We start from the raw sequence: 18,532 nt of genomic DNA on the forward strand, positions 1-18,532 counted from the left end.
TCTGCAACAATCCTAAAGATTACTTATACTTTGATAGCAACCATTTCACTGAAGCTGGTTATTGGTTTGTGATGAAGAATTTTTGGCATGGATCTTACAATATTGCAAGACCTAGCAACCTCAACTTCTTTTTTCAGGGGTTTAACATTCCAAACCCACCCCCAATGCCTTAAAAGTTTGTAATTTTTTAAAACATTTCTTCTAGATGAAGTTTACCACATGTATCAATGTTGTTAATGTTTTCTAGATTAGTGTTTTCTAGGCCTTAACATTAACAACCTCATGCAATGGAAGGTTGGAAGGATTTTTAAATCAATCTTTTAGATTAAGAAAAAGAACAAAGCTGAGGCACTGGATTAAGGTTTTAGTCCGACGGGGGTTCGAATCCCACTCTCAACACTAGTTCGTGATGATAAATCGTTTTGATCGTCAAAGTCTACGTTTTTTGTAGGCAATGGTAGGTAAAACAAATGCTGAATGTAACAGTCTCTCTTACGGCTGCGAATTGGAGCCTGCGTCAATGAGAGAATTTGAGGGTAAACACGCATGAAACCTGGTTTTACCTTAGAACACTGCAAGGAAACTGGGACTCTTTGGCAACTATAAAGCATCGTCTCTCGTAGCGTTCTTGAAATAGCTCTCCACTTCGCTTGTCAAGGAGTTGCCAGGTCTTACCCCCATCGCAGCTGCCCTCGAGCATCCTGGAAAAGCAATCAAAAGGAAAAACTCTGATCCATAACAATGGCGATTGATTCACGTTACCATCTCTCTCGGGGCAGCCGTTTGCGGATGTTAAGTCGTATCCAACAATGTGTTGAGATGCGTTACCATGCAAATGGTAAACAAGAGTCGCGCCTACAAGCACACCTGTTTCAATTCTAGATCCGAAAAAAATAAAAAACTTCGCCAACCTTTTGCTCCTTCTGGCATTTTGTGGAGTAGTGGCCGTCAAAAGCTGCGCTAGCCTGCAAACGATAAACTTCGTTTTAAGCGAAGGAAAGAACCAAGGGAAACGAGAAAACATACCGTTCCAGAGGGCATCTGTTCGCCGGTGGCATAAACCGAGCCACCGCAAAGCCTCCATCCTTGTAACATCAGCTGCAGCGTGGGATGCGAGCTTCTTCGTGACTTTCTCAACGTTCTCAAGAGCTGTGGCAAGAGCCAGAGCAGCCTTTCCTGGAGGTTCCTTGAGAGTAACTTGCATTCCCCCCCTTCCATCGCTCGCTTGCTTCATTCCAATGCCATCCAGCCATGCCGCACCGCCTTTGCTTTGCAGGAAGTTCAGCTGAGTTTCGTCTGTGGATTCCAGCTTCGCACTTCTCGCTCTGAATGGCTGCCTCTTAAGCTTGATCAATAAGTCGTGGAGAAGTGCCAGCTCTTTTTCTGCCGTGCTTCTTTCTTGAGAGCATAACGGCCCGATTGCATGGTAGATTTTACCGACGTGCTCATCTGCGCATAGCCTTGCCGGGCAGAAGCTACGATCGGACTCAATATGCTGCACTCCCATTTCTCCTCTGGCTTCACGCCATTCTTTTGAGCCACTCTGGCGACCAGGTAGGTGTTGATCCGTCTCTGGGCTGGCTTGAGCTCCAGAGAGCTCTTCAGCCTCTTGCCTGTCACGTTGCTCAAGTATATCGAGCTCCTCGGGTTCCAGTTTGCTCCTTTGAATCGCTGTTAGCAGTGCTACTACCTCCTCCGCGGTCTCTTCGCTTACCAAGTTCCTGCGAGACACTACCTTTTACAACAAAGTCAAAGAAGCGCCACACAAATACAGGAATATAGTTTGTACCTCTGGCCACTTCCGTGTGTATCGTTTTGTAACATCATAAACTCCATCTTTCGCAACGGCAATGACGTAGTTCAGCTTCTTTCCCCATCTTGACGCAAGTCCGGTGTTAGCGTGAGAAAAAGAAATGTCACATAGTACCCTTTCTCGTAAAGAAGCGGAGTATCATACGAGGCCTCACACGGATCCAAGTGCACCCATCTGCACAAGCACTTCAAGAGCTTTATAAGAGGTCGGGAGAGCATACCTTCCGAGATAAGGAGAATGGAACTCTGTCCAGACGTGATCCGTGAAGTCAAGGACCTGCACAAAAGCAAGAGTTACAAGCATGAACCAACAGATTCTATGACCACGGCGTTACCAGACGAGCATTGTAGCCTAGCGCAACGCAGTAGAACGTAAAACAATTGGCCCATTCTCCACAGCGACCGCATTGTGTCTCCATGAGCTTCATTTGACAATAGAAAGTTCATACTATAAATAAAATCAGTGGCAGCATTCAAGCGAGTGGAACCAGTCAACTTTACCTTCGCGGGACTGTTGTAGCGTGGAAATCGAGTGACTGTTCCACAAAGCTCGCAACTGCAGGGTGAGGAGTTAAAACGTTTGTAGATGCTCGAAACTTTCAGCTGGAAACACCTGTGAATCTCTACACGGCTGGCTCCAAATTGGAGATCCTCGGCACTTGGTCCTCCCATGCCTATGTGATGCGTGTTGGATGCACAGAAATCAAACGAGGTTGAATTCACCCACCTGCAAATCCAGAGCTCTTTCAGAAAAAAAGAAATTTGGGAAAGAAGAGCCAGCAAACGAACTAACTTGAAAGATGTCTTGAACCAGTGGAGCAACTGCCGCTTGTTTCTTCCTCTTCCTTGATTTTCTTTGTTCTTCTCAAGGAAGGAAGATCCAGCCAACCAAAGAAGAAGAGAACCATTTTTTTCTCCCTCGAGCTCGCTCATCCCGACGTCCTGGGAGTTCACGAGCTCCACATATGGTCCGTGACCACCGGCAAAGTTTTGCTGTCGTGCCATGTCGCTGTGAAGCACGATGCCGATGGCGACTTGGTTCTCCAGAGAGTGGTCGAGTACTGCGACCGGGAGCTCAAGATAAGTCATGTCACGGTGCAAATTGAGAGAATGGATGTGGATCATGTGTAGAGAAATCTCCTTTTTTTCGCTTTTTCTTAAGCGATATGACACAGAGTTGGGGAGTAAGAAATGCAAGACTACTAAGTAGCCAAGATTTATATGATGTTAATTAAATTGTGCTGGGTACAAAACCCTCTTTAGAATAGCATTTTATATTAATCTTGACGGTTGTACTAGCATATTCTTGAAACCATTGCGCTAAACAAAACATATAATAATTTTTACCGAACATGGCCATACCATACATGGCTATTCCATACAAGGAAATCTATTCCTAATTATAAAACCGGAGAATACCACAATCGTAAAAGTAAGATAGAAGTTCTAGTTGAGAGATGGAAGCATTCAGGGTTCTTGTCATTGTTTTGGTTGCATGCATCTCGATATCCCAAGCTGCTAGCACGAATCCTCCTGTACAAGGCCTGTTTGTTTTTGGGGACTCAGCGTTAGATGGAGGACAGAACACGTACATCCCGGGCTCCAAGATTGTTAGCGCAATTCCGCCGTATGGAAAGACTTACTTCAGCAAGCCAACAGGGCGTTGGACGGATGGTAGAACGATTGCTGATTTCCTGGCTCAAGCACTAGGCCTTCCATTGTTGCCACCTTTTCTCGAGCCTGGTGCCAACTTTTCCAATGGGGTGAACTTTGCATCTGCTGGTGCAGGCTTGTTAGATGAAACGAATGCCCATCAAGTACGTATACTCCCATATTCCCCTCAGAAATAGTTGATTTTGATTCATTCTTTTTGGGTTTTATCAGGGAGTTATTTCAATGAAGCAGCAGCTGCGCCAGTTTCGCAACGTCACAAATGAGTACAAAAAAGAGAAGGGTGTGGAGTTTACGAACCAGCTCTTGCGCAATTCAGTGGCATTGTTTAGCATGGGAGCTAATGATATTGCTAATGCTGTTCCCAGCTCATTCTTGTTCCAGGAGATGATACAAACATATTCAAGTGCTATTCAGGTACTCGAGTATTACATTCACTAACTTCAAAACCTTTGGATGTCTCTTTTGATTTATAGGAAATTTACAATTATGGCATTAAGCATATCATAATTCTGCTAGCACCACCGATTGGGTGTACTCCTAACTTGAGAGCGGTATCAGCACAAAGCAGGAATACCAATTTAACTCCAGAGGGCTGCATAGGAATCATTAACACTCTTGTGGATTCATATAACACTAAACTCTTGAATCTTGCTGTGAAGTTACACAATGACTATCGTGACTTGAACATTGCAACATTAAATCCATCTCCAATTATACTGAACGTGCTAAGGAATCCTCAGAAATACGGTAAGAAACACAAATTATCTCTCCATTCATATTCATATTAATATTTGTGTGTGTCCGTCTAGGTTTCAAAGAAGCAGAAAAGGCATGTTGTGGTGGTGGGCCATTTAATGCAGCAGAATTTTGTGGGGACGCTGATAAACATGATTGGAAGCCAGATCACAAAAATAAATACACTAAGTTCATCTGCAACAATCCTAAAGATTACTTATACTTTGATAGCAACCATTTCACTGAAGCTGGTTATTGGTTTGTGATGAAGAATTTTTGGCATGGATCTTACAATATTGCAAGACCTAGCAACCTCAACTTCTTTTTTCAGGGGTTTAACATTCCAAACCCACCCCCAACGCCTTAAAAGTTTGTATTTTATTTCATATAAAACATTTCTTCTAGACCACATGTATCAATGTTATTAATGTTTTCTAGATTAGTGTTTTCTAGGCCTTAACATGATCATGCAGTGGAAGGTTGAAAGGATTTTTAAACCAATCTTTTAGATTAAGAAAAAGAACAAAGCTGAGGCACTGGATTAAGGTTAGTCCGACGGGGCTTTGAATCCCACTCTCAACACTAGTTCGTGATGATAAATAGTTTTGATCGTCAAAGTCTACGTTTTTTGTAGGCAATGGTAGGTAAAACAAATGCTGTTGTTAATTGTGAATGTAAAAGCCTATGGAGGAAAGCTGGAGCCTCGACGTTTTTACGTCTCTCTTACGGCTGCGAATTGGAGCCTGCGTCAATGAGAGAATTTGAGGGTAAACACGCATGAAACCTGGTTTTACCTTAGAACGCTGCAAGGAAACTGGGACTCTTTGGCAACTATAAAGCATCGTCTCTCGTAGCGCTCTTGAAATAGCTCTCCACTTCGCTTGTCAAGGAGTTGCCAGGTCTTACCCCCCATCGCAGCTTCCCTCGAGCATCCTGGAAAAGCAATCAAAAGGAAAAACTCTGATCCATAACAATGGCAATTGATTAACATTACCAGTCCAAAGGATCTCTCTTGGGGCAGTCGTTTGCGGATGTTAAGTCGTATCCAACAATGTGTTGAGACGTGTTACCATGCAAATGGTAAACAAGAGTTGCGCCTACAAGCACACCTGTTTCAATTCTAGATACGAAAAAAATAAAAAACTTCGCCAACCTTTTGCTCCTTCTGGTTCTTCCCATTTTGTGGAGTAGTGGCCGTCAAAAGCTGTGCTAGCCTGCAAACGATAAACTTCATTTTAAGTGAAGGAAAGAACCAAGGGAAACGAGAAAACATACTGTTCTAGAGGGCATCTATTTGCCAGTGGCATAAACTTTTATTGTTTTGGAGTTTGCATTTTTCCCGTGATCCTAACTATAGTTATTTACCACAACTACATTAGCTCGTTTGTTACATCAAACACTCATCTGGATCACATCCTCAACTCTCTGAGGAAACCCTCCACTCCAAAGCCTCCTTCCTTGTAACATCAGCTGCAGCGAACTCATGTCCTGGGATGCGAGCTTCTTCGCGACTTTCTCGACGTTCTCAAGAGCTGTGGCAAGAGCCAGAGCAGCCTTTCCTGGAGGTTCCTTGAGAGTAACTTGCATTCCCCCACTTCCATCGCTCGCTTGCTTCATTCCAATGCCATCCAGCCATGCCGCACTGCCTTTGCTTTGCAGGAAGTTCAGCTGAGTTTCGTCTGTGGATTCCATCTTTGCACTTCTCGCTCTGAATGACTGCCTCTTAAGCTTGATCAATAAGTCGTGGAGAAGTGCCAGCTCTTTTTCTGCCGCACTTCTTTCTTGAGAGCATAACAGCCCGATTGCTTGGTAGATTTTACCGACGTGCTCATCTGCGCATAGCCTTGCCGAGCAGAAGCTACGATCGGACTCAATATGCTGGACTCCCATTTCTCCTCTGGCTTCACGCCATTCTTTTGACCCACTCTGGCGACCAGGTAGGTGTTGATCCGTCTCTGGGCTGGCTTGAGCTCCAGAGAGCTCTTCAGCCTCTTGCCTGTCACGTTGCTCAAGTATATCGAGCTCCTCAGGTTCCAGTTTGCTCCTTTGAATCGCTGTTAGCAGTGCTACTACCTCCTCCGCGGTCTCTTCGCTTACCAAGTTCCTGCGAGACACTACCTTTTACAACAAAGTCAAAGAAGCGCCACACAAATACAGGAATATAGTTCGTACCTCTGGCCACTTCCGTGTGTATCGTTTTGTAACATCATAAACTCCATCTTTCGCAACGGCAATGACGTAGTTCAGCTTCTTTCCCCATCTTGACGCAAGTGCGTGAGAAAAAGAACTGTCACATAGTACCCTTTCTCGTAAAGAAGCGGAGTATCATACGAGGCCTCACACGGATCCAAGTGCACCCATCTGGACAAGCACTTCAAGAGCTTTATAAGAGGTCGGGAGAACATACCTTCCGAGATAAGGAGAATGGAACTCTGTCCAGACGTGATCCGTGAAGTCAAGGACCTGCACAAAAGCAAGAGTTACAAGCATGAACCAACAGATTCTATGACCACGGCGTTACCAGACGAGCATTGTAGCCTAGCGCAACGCAGTAGAATGTAAAACAATTGGCCCATTCTCCACAGCGACCGCATTGTGTCTCCATGAGCTTCATTTGACAAGAGAAAGTTCATACTATAAAATCAATGGCAGCATTCAAGCGAGTGGAACCAGTCAACTTTACCTTCGCCGGACTGTTGTAGCGTGGAAATCGAGTGACTGTTCCACAAAGCTCGCAACTGCAGGGTGAGGAGTTAAAACGTTTGTAGATGCTCGAAACTTTCAGCTGGAAACACCTGTGAATCTCTACACGGCTGGCTCCAAATTGGAGATCCTCGGCACTTGGTTCTCCCATGCCTATGTGATGCGTGTTGGATGCACAGAAATCAAACGAGGTTGAATTCACCCACCTGCAAATCCAGAGCTCTTTCAGGAAAAAAGAAATTTGGGAAAGAAGAGCCAGCAAACGAACTAACTTGAAAGATGTCTTGAACCAGTGGAGCAACTGCCGCTTGTTTCTTCCTCTTCCTTGATTTTCTTTGTTCTTCTCAAGGAAGGAAGATCCAGCCAACCAAAGAAGAAGAGAACCATTTTTTTCTCGCTCGAGCTCGCTCATCCCGACGTCCTGGGAGTTCACGAGCTCCACATATGGTCCGTGACCACCGGCAAAGTTTTGCTGTCGTGCCATGTCGCTGTGAAGCACGATGCCGATGGCGACTTGGTTCTCCAGAGAGTGGTCGAGTACTGCGACCGGGAGCTCAAGATAAGTCATGTCACGGTGCAAATTGAGAGAATGGATGTGGATCATGTGTAGAGAAATCTCCTTTTTTTTTGGCTTTTTCTTGAGCGATATGACAAGCAAGACTGCCAGTTAATTTGGATTGTGCTGGTTAAGGTGGTTATAATAAGCGTTGATTGGGTTATCGGTTGTCTTTACCCTCTTTAGAATAGCATTTTATATTAATCTTGACGGTTGTACTAGCATATTCTTGAAACCATTGCGCTAAACAAAACATATAATAATTTTTACCGAACATGGCCATACCATACATGGCTATTCCATACAAGGAAATCTATTCCATATAAAACCGGAGAATACCACAATCGTAAAAGTAAGATAGAAGTTCTAGTTGAGAGATGGAACCATTCAAGGTTCTTGTCATTGTTTTGGTTGCATGCATCTCGATATCCCAAGCTGCTAGCACGAATCCTCCAGTACAAGGCCTGTTTGTTTTTGGGGACTCAGCGTTAGATGGAGGACAGAACACGTACATCCCGGGCTCCAAGATTGTTAGCGCAATTCCGCCGTATGGAAAGACTTACTTCAGCAAGCCAACAGGGCGTTGGACGGATGGTAGAACGATTGCTGATTTCCTGGCTCAAGCACTAGGCCTTCCATTGTTGCCACCTTTTCTCGAGCCTGGCGCCAACTTTTCCAGTGGGGTGAACTTTGCATCTGCTGGTGCAGGCTTGTTAGATGAAACGAATGCCCATCAAGTACGTATACTCCCATATTCCCCTCAGAAATAGTTGATTTTGATTCATTCTTTTTGGGTTTTATCAGGGAGTTATTTCAATGAAGCAGCAGCTGCGCCAGTTTCACAACGTCACAAATGAGTACAAAAAAGAGAAGGGTGTGGAGTTTACGAACCAGCTCTTGCGCAATTCAGTGGCATTGTTTAGCATGGGAGCTAATGATATTGCTAATGCTGTTCCCAGCTCATTCTTGTTCCAGGAGATGATACAAGCATATTCAAGTGCTATTCAGGTACTCGAGTATTACATTCACTAACTTCAAAACCTTTGGATGTCTCTTTTGATTTATAGGAAATTTACAATTATGGCATTAAGCATATCATAATTCTGCTAGCACCACCGATTGGGTGTACTCCTAACTTGAGAGCGGTATCAGCACAAAGCAGGAATACCAATTTAACTCCAGAGGGCTGCATAGGAATCATTAACACTCTTGTGGATTCATATAACACTAAACTCTTGAATCTTGCTGTGAAGTTACACAATGACTATCGTGACTTGAACATTGCAACATTAAATCCATCTCCAATTATACTGAACGTGCTAAGGAATCCTCAGAAATACGGTAAGAAACACAAATTATCTCTCCATTCATATTCATATTAATATTTGTGTGTGCCACATCTAGGTTTCAAAGAAGCAGAAAAGGCATGTTGTGGTGGTGGGCCATTTAATGCAGCAGAATTTTGTGGGGACGCTGATAAACATGATTGGAAGCCAAATCACAAAAATAAATACACTAAGTTCGTATGCAACAATCCTAAAGATTACTTATACTTTGATAGCAACCATTTCACTGAAGCTGGTTATTGGTTTGTGATGAAGAATTTTTGGCATGGATCTTACAATATTGCAAGACCTAGCAACCTCAACTTCTTTTTTCAGGGGTTTAACATTCCAAACCCACCCCCAATGCCTTAAAAGTTTGTAATTTTTTTCTTGAAGTTTACCATCAATGTTGTTAATGTTTTCTAGATTAGTGCTTTCTAGGCCTTAACATTAACAACCTCATGAGGATTTTTAAGTCAATCTTTTAGATTAAGAAAAAGAACAAAGCTGAGGCACTGGATTAAGGTTTTAGTCCGATGGGGCTTCGAATCCCACTCTCAACACTAGTTCGTGATGATAAATCGTTTTGATCGTCAAAGTCTACGTTTTTTCTAGGCAATGGTAGGTAAAACAAATGCTGTTGTTAATTGTGAATGTAAAAGCTCATGGAGGAAAGCTGGAGCCTCGACGTTTTTACAGTCTCTCTTACGGCTGCGAATTGGAGCCTGCGTCAATGAGAGAATTTGAGGGTAAACACGCATGAAACCTGGTTTTACCTAAGAACACTGCAAGGAAACTGGGACTCTTTGGCAACTATAAAGCATCGTCTCTCGTAGCATTCTTGAAATAGCTCTCCACTTCGCTTGTCAAGGAGTTGCCAGGTCTTACCCCCATCGCAGCTTCCCTCGAGCATCCTGTAAAAGCAATCAAAAGGAACAACTCTGATCCATAACAATGGCAATTGATTCACGTTACCAGTCCAAAGGATCTCTCTCGGGGCAGTCGTTTGCGGATGTTAAGTCGTATCCAACAATGTGTTGAGATGCGTTACCATGCAAATGGTAAACAAGAGTCGCGCCTACAAGCACACCTGTTTCAATTCTAGATACGAAAAAAATAAAAAACTTCGCCAACCTTTTGCTCCTTCTGGTTCTTCCCATTTTGTGGAGTAGTGGCCTTCAAAAGCTGCGCTAGCCTGCAAACGATAAACTTCGTTTTAAGCGAAGGAAAGAACCAAGGGAAACGAGAAAACATACCGTTCCAGAGGGCTTCTGTTCGCCGGTGGCATAAACCGAGCCACCGCAAAGCCTCCTTCCTTGTAACATCAGCTGCAGGGTGGGATGCGAGCTTCTTCGTGGCTTTCTCGACGTTCTCAAGAGCTGTGGCAAGAGCCAGAGCAGCCTTTCCTGGACGTTCCTTTGCATTCCCCCACTTCCATCGCTCGCTTGCTTCATTCCAATGCCATCCAGCCATGCCGCACCACCTTTGCTTTGCAGGAAGTTCAGTTGAGTTTCGTCTGTGGATTCCAGCTTCGCACTTCTCGCTCTGAATGGCTGCCTCTTAAGCTTGATCAATAAGTCGTGGAGAAGTGCCTGCTCTTTTTCAGCCGTGCTTCTTTCTTGAGAGCATAACAGCCCGATTGCTTGGTAGATTTTACCGACGTGCTCATCTGCGCATAGCCTTGCCGGGCAGAAGCTATGATCGGACTCAATATGCTGTACTCCCATTTCTCCTCTGGCTTCACGCCATTCTTTTGAGCCACTCTGGCGACCAGGTAGGTGTTGATCCGTCTCTGGGCTGGCTTGAGCTCCAGAGAGCTCTTCAGCCTCTTGCCTGTCACGTTGCTCAAGTATATCGAGCTCCTCGGGTTCCAGTTTGCTCCTTTGAATCGCTGTTAGCAGTGCTACTACCTCCTCCGCGGTCTCTTCGCTTACCAAGTTCCTGCGAGACACTACCTTTTACAACATAAATACAAGAATATAGTTTGTACCTCTGCCCACTTCCGTGTGTATCGTTTTGTAACATCATGAACTCCATCTTTCGCAACGGAATGACGTAGTTCAGCTTCTTTCCCCATCTTGACGCAAGTCCGGTGTTAGCGTGAGAAAAAGAACTGTCACATAGTACCCTTTCTCGTAGAGAAGCGGAGTATCATACGAGGCCTCACACGGATCCAAGTGCACCCATCTGCACAAGCACTTCAAGAGCTTTATAAGAGGTCGGGAGAGCATACCTTCCGAGATAAGGAGAATGGAACTCTGTCCAGACGTGATCCGTGAAGTCAAGGACCTGCACAAAAGCAAGAGTTACAAGCATGAACCAACAGATTCTATGACCACGGCGTTACCAGACGAGCATTGTAGCCTAGCGCAACGCAGTAGAATGTAAAACAATTGGCCCATTCTCCACAGCGACCGCATTGTGTCTCCATGAGCTTCATTTGACAAGAGAAAGTTCATACTATAAAATCAGTGGCAGCATTCAAGCGAGTGGAACCAGTCAACTTTACCTTCGCCGGACTGTTGTAGCGTGGAAATCGAGTGACTGTTCCACAAAGCTCGCAACTGCAGGGTGAGGAGTTAAAACGTTTGTAGATGCTCGAAACTTTCAGCTGGAAACACCTGTGAATCTCTACACGGCTGGCTCCAAATTGGAGATCCTCGGCACTTGGTCCTCCCATGCCTATGTGATGCGTGTTGGATGCACAGAAATCAAACGAGGTTGAATTCACCCACCTGCAAATCCAGAGCTCTTTCAGAAAAAAAGAAATTTGGGAAAGAAGAGCCAGCAAACGAACTAACTTGAAAGATGTCTTGAACCAGTGGAGCAACTGCCGCTTGTTTCTTCCTCTTCCTTGATTTTCTTTGTTCTTCTCAAGGAAGGAAGATCCAGCCAACCAAAGAAGAAGAGAACCATTTTTTTCTCCCTCGAGCTCGCTCATCCCGACGTCCTGGGAGTTCACGAGCTCCACATATGGTCCGTGACCACCGGCAAAGTTTTGCTGTCGTGCCATGTCGCTGTGAAGCACGATGCCGATGGCGACTTGGTTCTCCAGAGAGTGGTCGAGTACTGCGACCGGGAGCTCAAGATAAGTCATGTCGAGAGAATGGATGTGGATCATGTGTAGAGAAATCTCCTTTTTTTCGCTTTTTCTTAAGCGATATGACAAGCAAGACTGCCAGTTAATTTGGATTGTGCTGGTTAAGGTGGTTATAATAAGCGTTGATTGGGTTATCGGTTGTTTTTACCGAACATGGCCATACCATACATGGCTATTCCATACAAGGAAATCTATTCCATATTATAAAACCAGAGAATACCACAATCGTAGAAGTAAGATAGAAGTTCTAGTTGAGAGATGGAAGCATTCAGGGTTCTTGTCATTCTTTTGGTTGCATGCATCTCGATATCCCAAGCTGCTAGCACGAATCCTCCAGTACAAGGCCTATTTGTTTTTGGGGACTCAGCGTTAGATGGAGGACAGAACACGTACATCCCGGGCTCCAAGATTGTTAGCGCAATTCCGCCATATGGAAAGACTTACTTCAGCAAGCCAACAGGGCGTTGGACGGATGGTAGAACGATTGCTGATTTCCTGGCTCAAGCACTAGGCCTTCCATTGTTGCCACCTTTTCTCGAGCCTGGCGCCAACTTTTCCAGTGGGGTGAACTTTGCATCTGCTGGTGCAGGCTTGTTAGATGAAACGAATGCCCATCAAGTACGTATACTCCCATATTCCCCTCAGAAATAGTTGATTTTGATTCATTCTTTTTGGGTTTTATCAGGGAGTTATTTCAATGAAGCAGCAGCTGCGCCAGTTTCACAACGTCACAAATGAGTACAAAAAAGAGAAGGGTGTGGAGTTTACGAACCAGCTCTTGCGCAATTCAGTGGCATTGTTTAGCATGGGAGCTAATGATATTGCTAATGCTGTTCCCAGCTCATTCTTGTTCCAGGAGATGATACAAGCATATTCAAGTGCTATTCAGGTACTCGAGTATTACATTCACTAACTTCAAAACCTTTGGATGTCTCTTTTGATTTATAGGAAATTTACAATTATGGCATTAAGCATATCATAATTCTGCTAGCACCACCGATTGGGTGTACTCCTAACTTGAGAGCAGTATCAGCACAAAGCAGGAATACAAATTTAACTCCAGAGGGCTGCATAGGAATCATTAACACTCTTGTGGATTCATATAACACTAAACTCTTGAATCTTGCTGTGAAGTTACACAATGACTATCGTGACTTGAACATTGCAACATTAAATCCATCTCCAATTATACTGAACGTGCTAAGGAATCCTCAGAAATACGGTAAGAAACACAAATTATCTCTCCATTCATATTCATATTAATATTTGTGTGTGCCCATCTAGGTTTCAAAGAAGCAGAAAGGGCATGTTGTGGTGGTGGGCCATTTAATGCAGCAGAATTTTGTGGGGACGCTGATAAACATGATTGGAAGCCAGATCACAAAAATAAATACACTAAGTTCGTCTGCAACAATCCTAAAGATTACTTATACTTTGATAGCAACCATTTCACTGAAGCTGGTTATTGGTTTGTGATGAAGAATTTTTGGCATGGATCTTACAATATTGCAAGACCTAGCAACCTCAACTTCTTTTTTCAGGGGTTTAACATTCCAAACCCACCCCCAATGCCTTAAAAGTTTGTAATTTTTTTCTTATAAAACATTTCTTCTAGATGAAGTTTACCACATGTATCAATGTTTTTAATGTTTTCTAGATTAGTGTTTTCTAGGCCTTAACATGATCATGCAGTGGAAGGTTGAAAGGATTTTTAAACCAATCTTTTAGATTAAGAAAAAGAACAAAGCTGAGGCACTGGATTAAGGTTTTAGTCCGACGGGGCTTCGAATCCCACTCTCAACACTAGTTCGTGATGATAAATAGTTTTGATCGTCAAAGTCTACGTTTTTTGTAGGCAATGGTAGGTAAAACAAATGCTGTTGTTAATTGTGAATGTAAAAGTCTATGGAGGAAAGCTGGAGCCTCGACGTTTTTACAGTCTCTCTTACGGCTGCGAATTGGAGCCTGCGTCAATGAGAGAATTTGAGGGTAAACACGCATGAAACCTGGTTTTACCTTAGAACGCTGCAAGGAAACTGGGACTCTTTGGCAACTATAAAGCATCGTCTCTCGTAGCGCTCTTGAAATAGCTCTCCACTTCGCTTGTCAAGGAGTTGCCAGGTCTTACCCCCATCGCAGCTTCCCTCGAGCATCCTGGAAAAGCAATCAAAAGGAAAAACTCTGATCCATAACAATGGCGATTGATTCACGTTACCAGTCCGAAGGATCTCTCTCGGGGCAGTCGTTTGCGGATGTTAAGTCGTATCCAACAATGTGTTGAGATGCGTTACCATGCAAATGGTAAACAAGAGTCGCGCCTACAAGCACACCTGTTTCAATTCTAGATACGAGAAAAATAAAAAACTTCGCCAACCTTTTGCTCCTTCTGGTTCTTCCCATTTTGTGGAGTAGTGGCCGTCAAAAGCTGCGCTAGCCTGCAAACGATAAACTTCGTTTTAAGCGAAGGAAAGAACCAAGGGAAACGAGAAAACATACCGTTCCAGAGGGCATCTGTTCGCCGGTGGCATAAACCGAGCCACCGCAAAGCCTCCTTCCTTGTAACATCAGCTGCAGCGAACTCATGTCCTGGGATGCGAGCTTCTTCGCGACTTTCTCGACGTTCTCAAGAGCTGTGGCAAGAGCCAGAGCAGCCTTTCCTGGAGGTTCCTTGAGAGTAACTTGCATTCCCCCACTTCCATCGCTCGCTTGCTTCATTCCAATGCCATCCAGCCATGCCGCACCGCCTTTGCTTTGCAGGAAGTTCAGCTGAGTTTCGTCTGTGGATTCCAGCTTCGCACTTCTCGCTCTGAATGGCTGCCTCTTAAGCTTGATCAATAAGTCGTGGAGAAGTGCCAGCTCTTTTTCTGCCGTGCTTCTTTCTTGAGAGCATAACAGCCCGATTGCTTGGTAGATTTTACCGACGTGCTCATCTGCGCATAGCCTTGCCGGGCAGAAGCTACGATCGGACTCAATATGCTGCACTCCCATTTCTCCTCTGGCTTCACGCCATTCTTTTGAGCCACTCTGGCGACCAGGTAGGTGTTGATCCGTCTCTGGGCTGGCTTGAGCTCCAGAGAGCTCTTCAGCCTCTTGCCTGTCACGTTGCTCAAGTATATCGAGCTCCTCGGGTTCCAGTTTGCTCCTTTGAATCGCTGTTAGCAGTGCTACTACCTCCTCCGCGGTCTCTTCGCTTACCAAGTTCCTGCGAGACACTACCTTTTACAACAAAGTCAAAGAAGCGCCACACAAATACAGGAATATAGTTTGTACCTCTGCCCACTTCCGTGTGTATCGTTTTGTAACATCATAAACTCCATCTTTCGCAACGGAATGACGTAGTTCAGCTTCTTTCCCCATCTTGACGCAAGTCCGGTGTTAGCGTGAGAAAAAGAACTGTCACATAGTACCCTTTCTCGTAGAGAAGCGGAGTATCATACGAGGCCTCACACGGATCCAAGTGCACCCATCTGCACAAGCACTTCAAGAGCTTTATAAGAGGTCGGGAGAGCATACCTTCCGAGATAAGGAGAATGGAACTCTGTCCAGACGTGATCCGTGAAGTCAAGGACCTGCACAAAAGCAAGAGTTACAAGCATGAACCAACAGATTCTATGACCACGGCGTTACCAGACGAGCATTGTAGCCTAGCGCAACGCAGTAGAACGTAAAACAATTGGCCCATTCTCCACAGCGACCGCATTGTGTCTCCATGAGCTTCATTTGACAAGAGAAAGTTCATACTATAAAATCAGTGGCAGCATTCAAGCGAGTGGAACCAGTCAACTTTACCTTTGCGGGACTGTTGTAGCGTGGAAATCGAGTGACTGTTCCACAAAGCTCGCAACTGCAAGGTGAGGAGTTAAAACGTTTGTAGATGCTCGAAACTTTCAGCTGGAAACACCTGTGAATCTCTACACGGCTGGCTCCAAATTGGAGATCCTCGGCACTTGGTTCTCCCATGCCTATGTGATGCGTGTTGGATGCACAGAAATCACACGAGGGTGAATTCACCCACCTGCAAATCCAGAGCTCTTTCAGAAAAAAAGAAATTTGGGAAAGAAGAGCCAGCAAACGAACTAACTTGAAAGATGTCTTGAACCAGTGGAGCAACTGAATGAGAAAAAAATGCTTCTCTTCTTCTTTGGTTGGCTGGATCTTCCCTTCCTTGAGAAGAACAAAGAAAATCAAGAGGAAGAAACACGAAGTAGCGCTCACCTTGGCAAGCGCGATGGCGGCCTTTTCCTCGAATTCCTCCACAGGCAGCAGTGCTCGAGCTAGCCCTTGCATTGCCGGATCATGATACTATAGCGAAAGAGAAAAATTTAGAGAGATTTGTGCTCGGTAAGACTTACTTGGGCGATCTGCTCGACATAGCCCTCCAATTGCTGCTGGAATCCCTGCAAAGCATTTCCTATTAGAACCGATCGATCGATGCGCACAGCGCCTTCTTACCATAAGAAGAAGATGAAAATATTTCGAGATTTAGGGTTCTTCCCTCCCAATCAGACCACTTCCAAGGCCATGGAGACCTATTCCGACGAGCTAGCACCATCGAGCGGCTCGATTATCAAGAAGAAGAGCGCTAGCAGCATTTCCAAGAGATGTTCTAGCGTTCTCGATGGCGGCGATTCTCCATACTACCTCGGCTGGAAGGAATTCCAAAGAAATCCATACGATCCGGTCTTCAATCCGGGTGGATGCATTCAGCTAGGCTTGGCGGAATCCAAGGTGATGGAAAATTTCCTGGTTCCATGAGCTCTTCTAATCTTGTTTGCTTGGTTTGGATTGATCGAGGCAGCTTTCTTTGGATTTGCTGGAACAATGGCTTGATTCACATCCAGAAGCTACAAGATTTCCAGTGGACGAGATTGCCGTGTATCCAGACTATGCCGGACTAGCGAGCTTTCGAAAAGTATGGAGCGATCTCTCTTGTGTTCTAGCTAACTCCTGGCTCTTGCTTCCAGGTTTTCGCGAGCTTCATGGAAGAAGTACTTGGAGGAGGCCAAGTAGCTTTCGATCCAGACAACATTGTGATGACTGCCGGTGCGACGGCAGCCATTGACGTGCTAAGCTTTTGCCTGGCTCAAGCGGGAGATGTGTTCCTGGTTCCAGCGCCTTATTATCCCGGGTAAACTCTCTAGCATCCATCTCTTACATGCATCCTTAGCTCTTTGCAAGCTCATTTCTCGCAGCTCTAGCTCTAGAAAACAAAGAAAACTTTGCCTGCTTGCTTCATAGTTTCCAGCTCTTAAAGATTTCTCGTGACTTGCCATTCTTACTTTGGTTTGCCAGTTTTACAAGAGACAGCCGATGGAGGAGCGACGTAGAGCTCACTCCCGTGGAGAGCAGCAGCGCCAATGGATTCAACGTAACGCCAGCGTCGCTCAAGGCGGCTTTCCATCAATGCGCCAAGCTCGGGAAGAAGGTCCGCGCGCTGCTCGTAGCGTCACCCAGCAACCCCGTCGGCAATTCCTTGCAAGCTGATACGCTCAAGCAGATGCTGGAGTTCACCAAGAGCGAAGGGATTCACCTCATCTGCGATGAAGTTTATGCCGGCTCCACCTTCGACGATCCGGAGTTTGTCAGCATTGCCAAAATCATGGAATCCGGGGACTACGACCGAGCCAGCGTCCATATGGTCTACGGCATATCCAAGGACCTGGGACTCCCTGGACTGAGAGTCGGGGCACTCTACTCTTGGAACAAGCAGGTTCTATCAACGGCAGCTAGACTGGGAAGGTTTTGCTCGGTTTCAACGCAGACGCAGTGCTTCGTCAGTGCTTTTCTCTCGGACAAGGAGTTCGTTCGTGACTACCTGCGAGAGAATAAGAAGAGGTTGAAAGCTAGACGAGACTGGGTGGTGGAAATGCTGAGAAACACAGGTACCGGCTGCGCGAAAGGCAACGCTGGTTTCTATTGCTGGATAGACTTGTCAAGATTCCTAAAGGCACCCACGGAAGAAGCAGAGACCGAGCTGTGGAAGAAAGTGGTGTACGAGGTTGGGCTGAACTTAACTCCTGGGAGTGCTTGCCACTCCCCGGAGCCAGGCTGGTTCCGGTTTTGCTTTGCAAACCAGGACGAGGATACTTTAGAAGTGGCTATTCGACGATTGGAGGATCTACGTGCGTGAAAGACCGTGAGTACAAACAAAAGAAGAAAGGCTCACTCAGTATTCCAAGAGCCTGAACGAGTCGACAACGCTGTGCAGCCGGTCGCGCATCTTGTTCCATCGTCTCTCGTTAGCTCCGGTGACGAGCGCGTAGAATTTGCCTGCGATCTCAAAAGCTTAGTGGACATTACGATGCGAGGCAAGCTTTTACCGTTCGCAACTGTGACTGCTGCCAGCGCATGTCGCGTATACGTTTTGTCCTTGGCAAGAAACTCGAACGTGTAGTATGGCTTGCCATCGGTTTCTCTCTGCGACGAAAAGGAGAGAAACTTCAAACAAAGTAAGAGACATGGATGGGCTGACAAATACCTCCTTGGCTTCAATAACTTGCGTTTTTTGCGACGGTGAGGTCAGGAACTTCTCGACTAGAGTTTTCGAAAGCTGCGGCAAAATAGAATTGTGAAGTGTCCATTCTTTCCAAAGGGTATTTTCTTTACCTTATCGGGAGGTCCAAAATC

General features: G+C 45.3%; 8 protein-coding genes and 1 long non-coding RNA gene across 9 annotated transcripts; 4 read left to right on the plus strand and 5 right to left on the minus strand.

Annotated features, from left to right (window-relative positions):
* Positions 1–482: 482 nt before the first annotated feature.
* LOC112349633 lies at positions 483–680 on the minus strand. The gene is made up of 2 exons (XR_002993456.1): positions 564–680; positions 483–512 (listed from the first exon to the last, which is right to left on the minus strand). It is a non-coding gene; the product is annotated as an uncharacterized LOC112349633 (long non-coding RNA).
* A 280-nt stretch (positions 681–960) lies between these two features.
* LOC9642222 (peptide-N(4)-(N-acetyl-beta-glucosaminyl)asparagine amidase) lies at positions 961–2,901 on the minus strand. Its single transcript, XM_024677563.1, has 6 exons — positions 2,702–2,901; positions 2,314–2,539; positions 2,034–2,089; positions 1,790–1,877; positions 1,027–1,735; positions 961–965 (listed from the first exon to the last, which is right to left on the minus strand). The coding sequence occupies exons 1-6, from the start codon at positions 2,899–2,901 to the stop codon at positions 961–963; spliced, it is 1,284 nt and encodes a 427-aa protein (XP_024533331.1).
* Positions 2,902–3,269: 368 nt separating this feature from the next.
* On the plus strand, positions 3,270–4,976 carry LOC9642223 (GDSL esterase/lipase 5). The gene is made up of 3 exons (XM_024677644.1): positions 3,270–3,575; positions 3,697–3,900; positions 4,866–4,976. Exons 1-3 carry the CDS (start codon positions 3,270–3,272, stop codon positions 4,974–4,976), a joined length of 621 nt encoding a protein of 206 aa, XP_024533412.1.
* A 76-nt stretch (positions 4,977–5,052) lies between these two features.
* LOC9632281 (peptide-N(4)-(N-acetyl-beta-glucosaminyl)asparagine amidase) lies at positions 5,053–7,492 on the minus strand. The gene is made up of 7 exons (XM_024677714.1): positions 7,293–7,492; positions 6,905–7,130; positions 6,629–6,684; positions 6,394–6,508; positions 5,657–6,339; positions 5,375–5,435; positions 5,053–5,154 (listed from the first exon to the last, which is right to left on the minus strand). Exons 1-7 carry the CDS (start codon positions 7,490–7,492, stop codon positions 5,053–5,055), a joined length of 1,443 nt encoding a protein of 480 aa, XP_024533482.1.
* Positions 7,493–7,857: 365 nt separating this feature from the next.
* Positions 7,858–9,568, plus strand: LOC9642224 (GDSL esterase/lipase 6). Its single transcript, XM_024677785.1, has 3 exons — positions 7,858–8,217; positions 8,285–8,488; positions 9,431–9,568. Exons 1-3 carry the CDS (start codon positions 7,858–7,860, stop codon positions 9,566–9,568), a joined length of 702 nt encoding a protein of 233 aa, XP_024533553.1.
* A 50-nt stretch (positions 9,569–9,618) lies between these two features.
* Positions 9,619–11,902, minus strand: LOC9632282 (peptide-N(4)-(N-acetyl-beta-glucosaminyl)asparagine amidase). The gene is made up of 7 exons (XM_024677862.1): positions 11,703–11,902; positions 11,315–11,540; positions 11,039–11,094; positions 10,796–10,918; positions 10,062–10,746; positions 9,940–10,000; positions 9,619–9,719 (listed from the first exon to the last, which is right to left on the minus strand). The coding sequence occupies exons 1-7, from the start codon at positions 11,900–11,902 to the stop codon at positions 9,619–9,621; spliced, it is 1,452 nt and encodes a 483-aa protein (XP_024533630.1).
* Positions 11,903–12,163: 261 nt separating this feature from the next.
* Positions 12,164–12,818, plus strand: LOC9642225 (GDSL esterase/lipase 6). Its single transcript, XM_024677945.1, has 2 exons — positions 12,164–12,523; positions 12,591–12,818. Exons 1-2 carry the CDS (start codon positions 12,164–12,166, stop codon positions 12,816–12,818), a joined length of 588 nt encoding a protein of 195 aa, XP_024533713.1.
* An 894-nt stretch (positions 12,819–13,712) lies between these two features.
* LOC9632283 (peptide-N(4)-(N-acetyl-beta-glucosaminyl)asparagine amidase) lies at positions 13,713–16,437 on the minus strand. Its single transcript, XM_024678028.1, is given in 16 exon segments — positions 13,713–13,870; positions 13,922–14,059; positions 14,121–14,223; positions 14,280–14,340; positions 14,402–15,121; positions 15,176–15,234; positions 15,237–15,262; positions 15,313–15,372; positions 15,419–15,474; positions 15,533–15,619; positions 15,695–15,749; positions 15,807–15,920; positions 15,987–16,069; positions 16,121–16,207; positions 16,258–16,302; positions 16,358–16,437. Coding segments are annotated over 16 exon segments (1,779 nt in total). The 5' UTR covers positions 16,361–16,437; the 3' UTR covers positions 13,713–13,788.
* On the plus strand, positions 16,412–18,083 carry LOC9642226 (1-aminocyclopropane-1-carboxylate synthase 3). The gene is made up of 4 exons (XM_024684541.1): positions 16,412–16,633; positions 16,704–16,817; positions 16,870–17,033; positions 17,198–18,083. The coding sequence occupies exons 1-4, from the start codon at positions 16,427–16,429 to the stop codon at positions 18,033–18,035; spliced, it is 1,323 nt and encodes a 440-aa protein (XP_024540309.1). The 5' UTR covers positions 16,412–16,426; the 3' UTR covers positions 18,036–18,083.
* Positions 18,084–18,532: the final 449 nt, after the last annotated feature.

The sequence above is a fragment of the Selaginella moellendorffii genome, unplaced genomic scaffold (assembly GCF_000143415.4).
Source record: "Selaginella moellendorffii unplaced genomic scaffold, v1.0 SELMOscaffold_0, whole genome shotgun sequence".
Classification (NCBI taxonomy): Eukaryota; Viridiplantae; Streptophyta; class Lycopodiopsida; order Selaginellales; family Selaginellaceae; genus Selaginella; species Selaginella moellendorffii.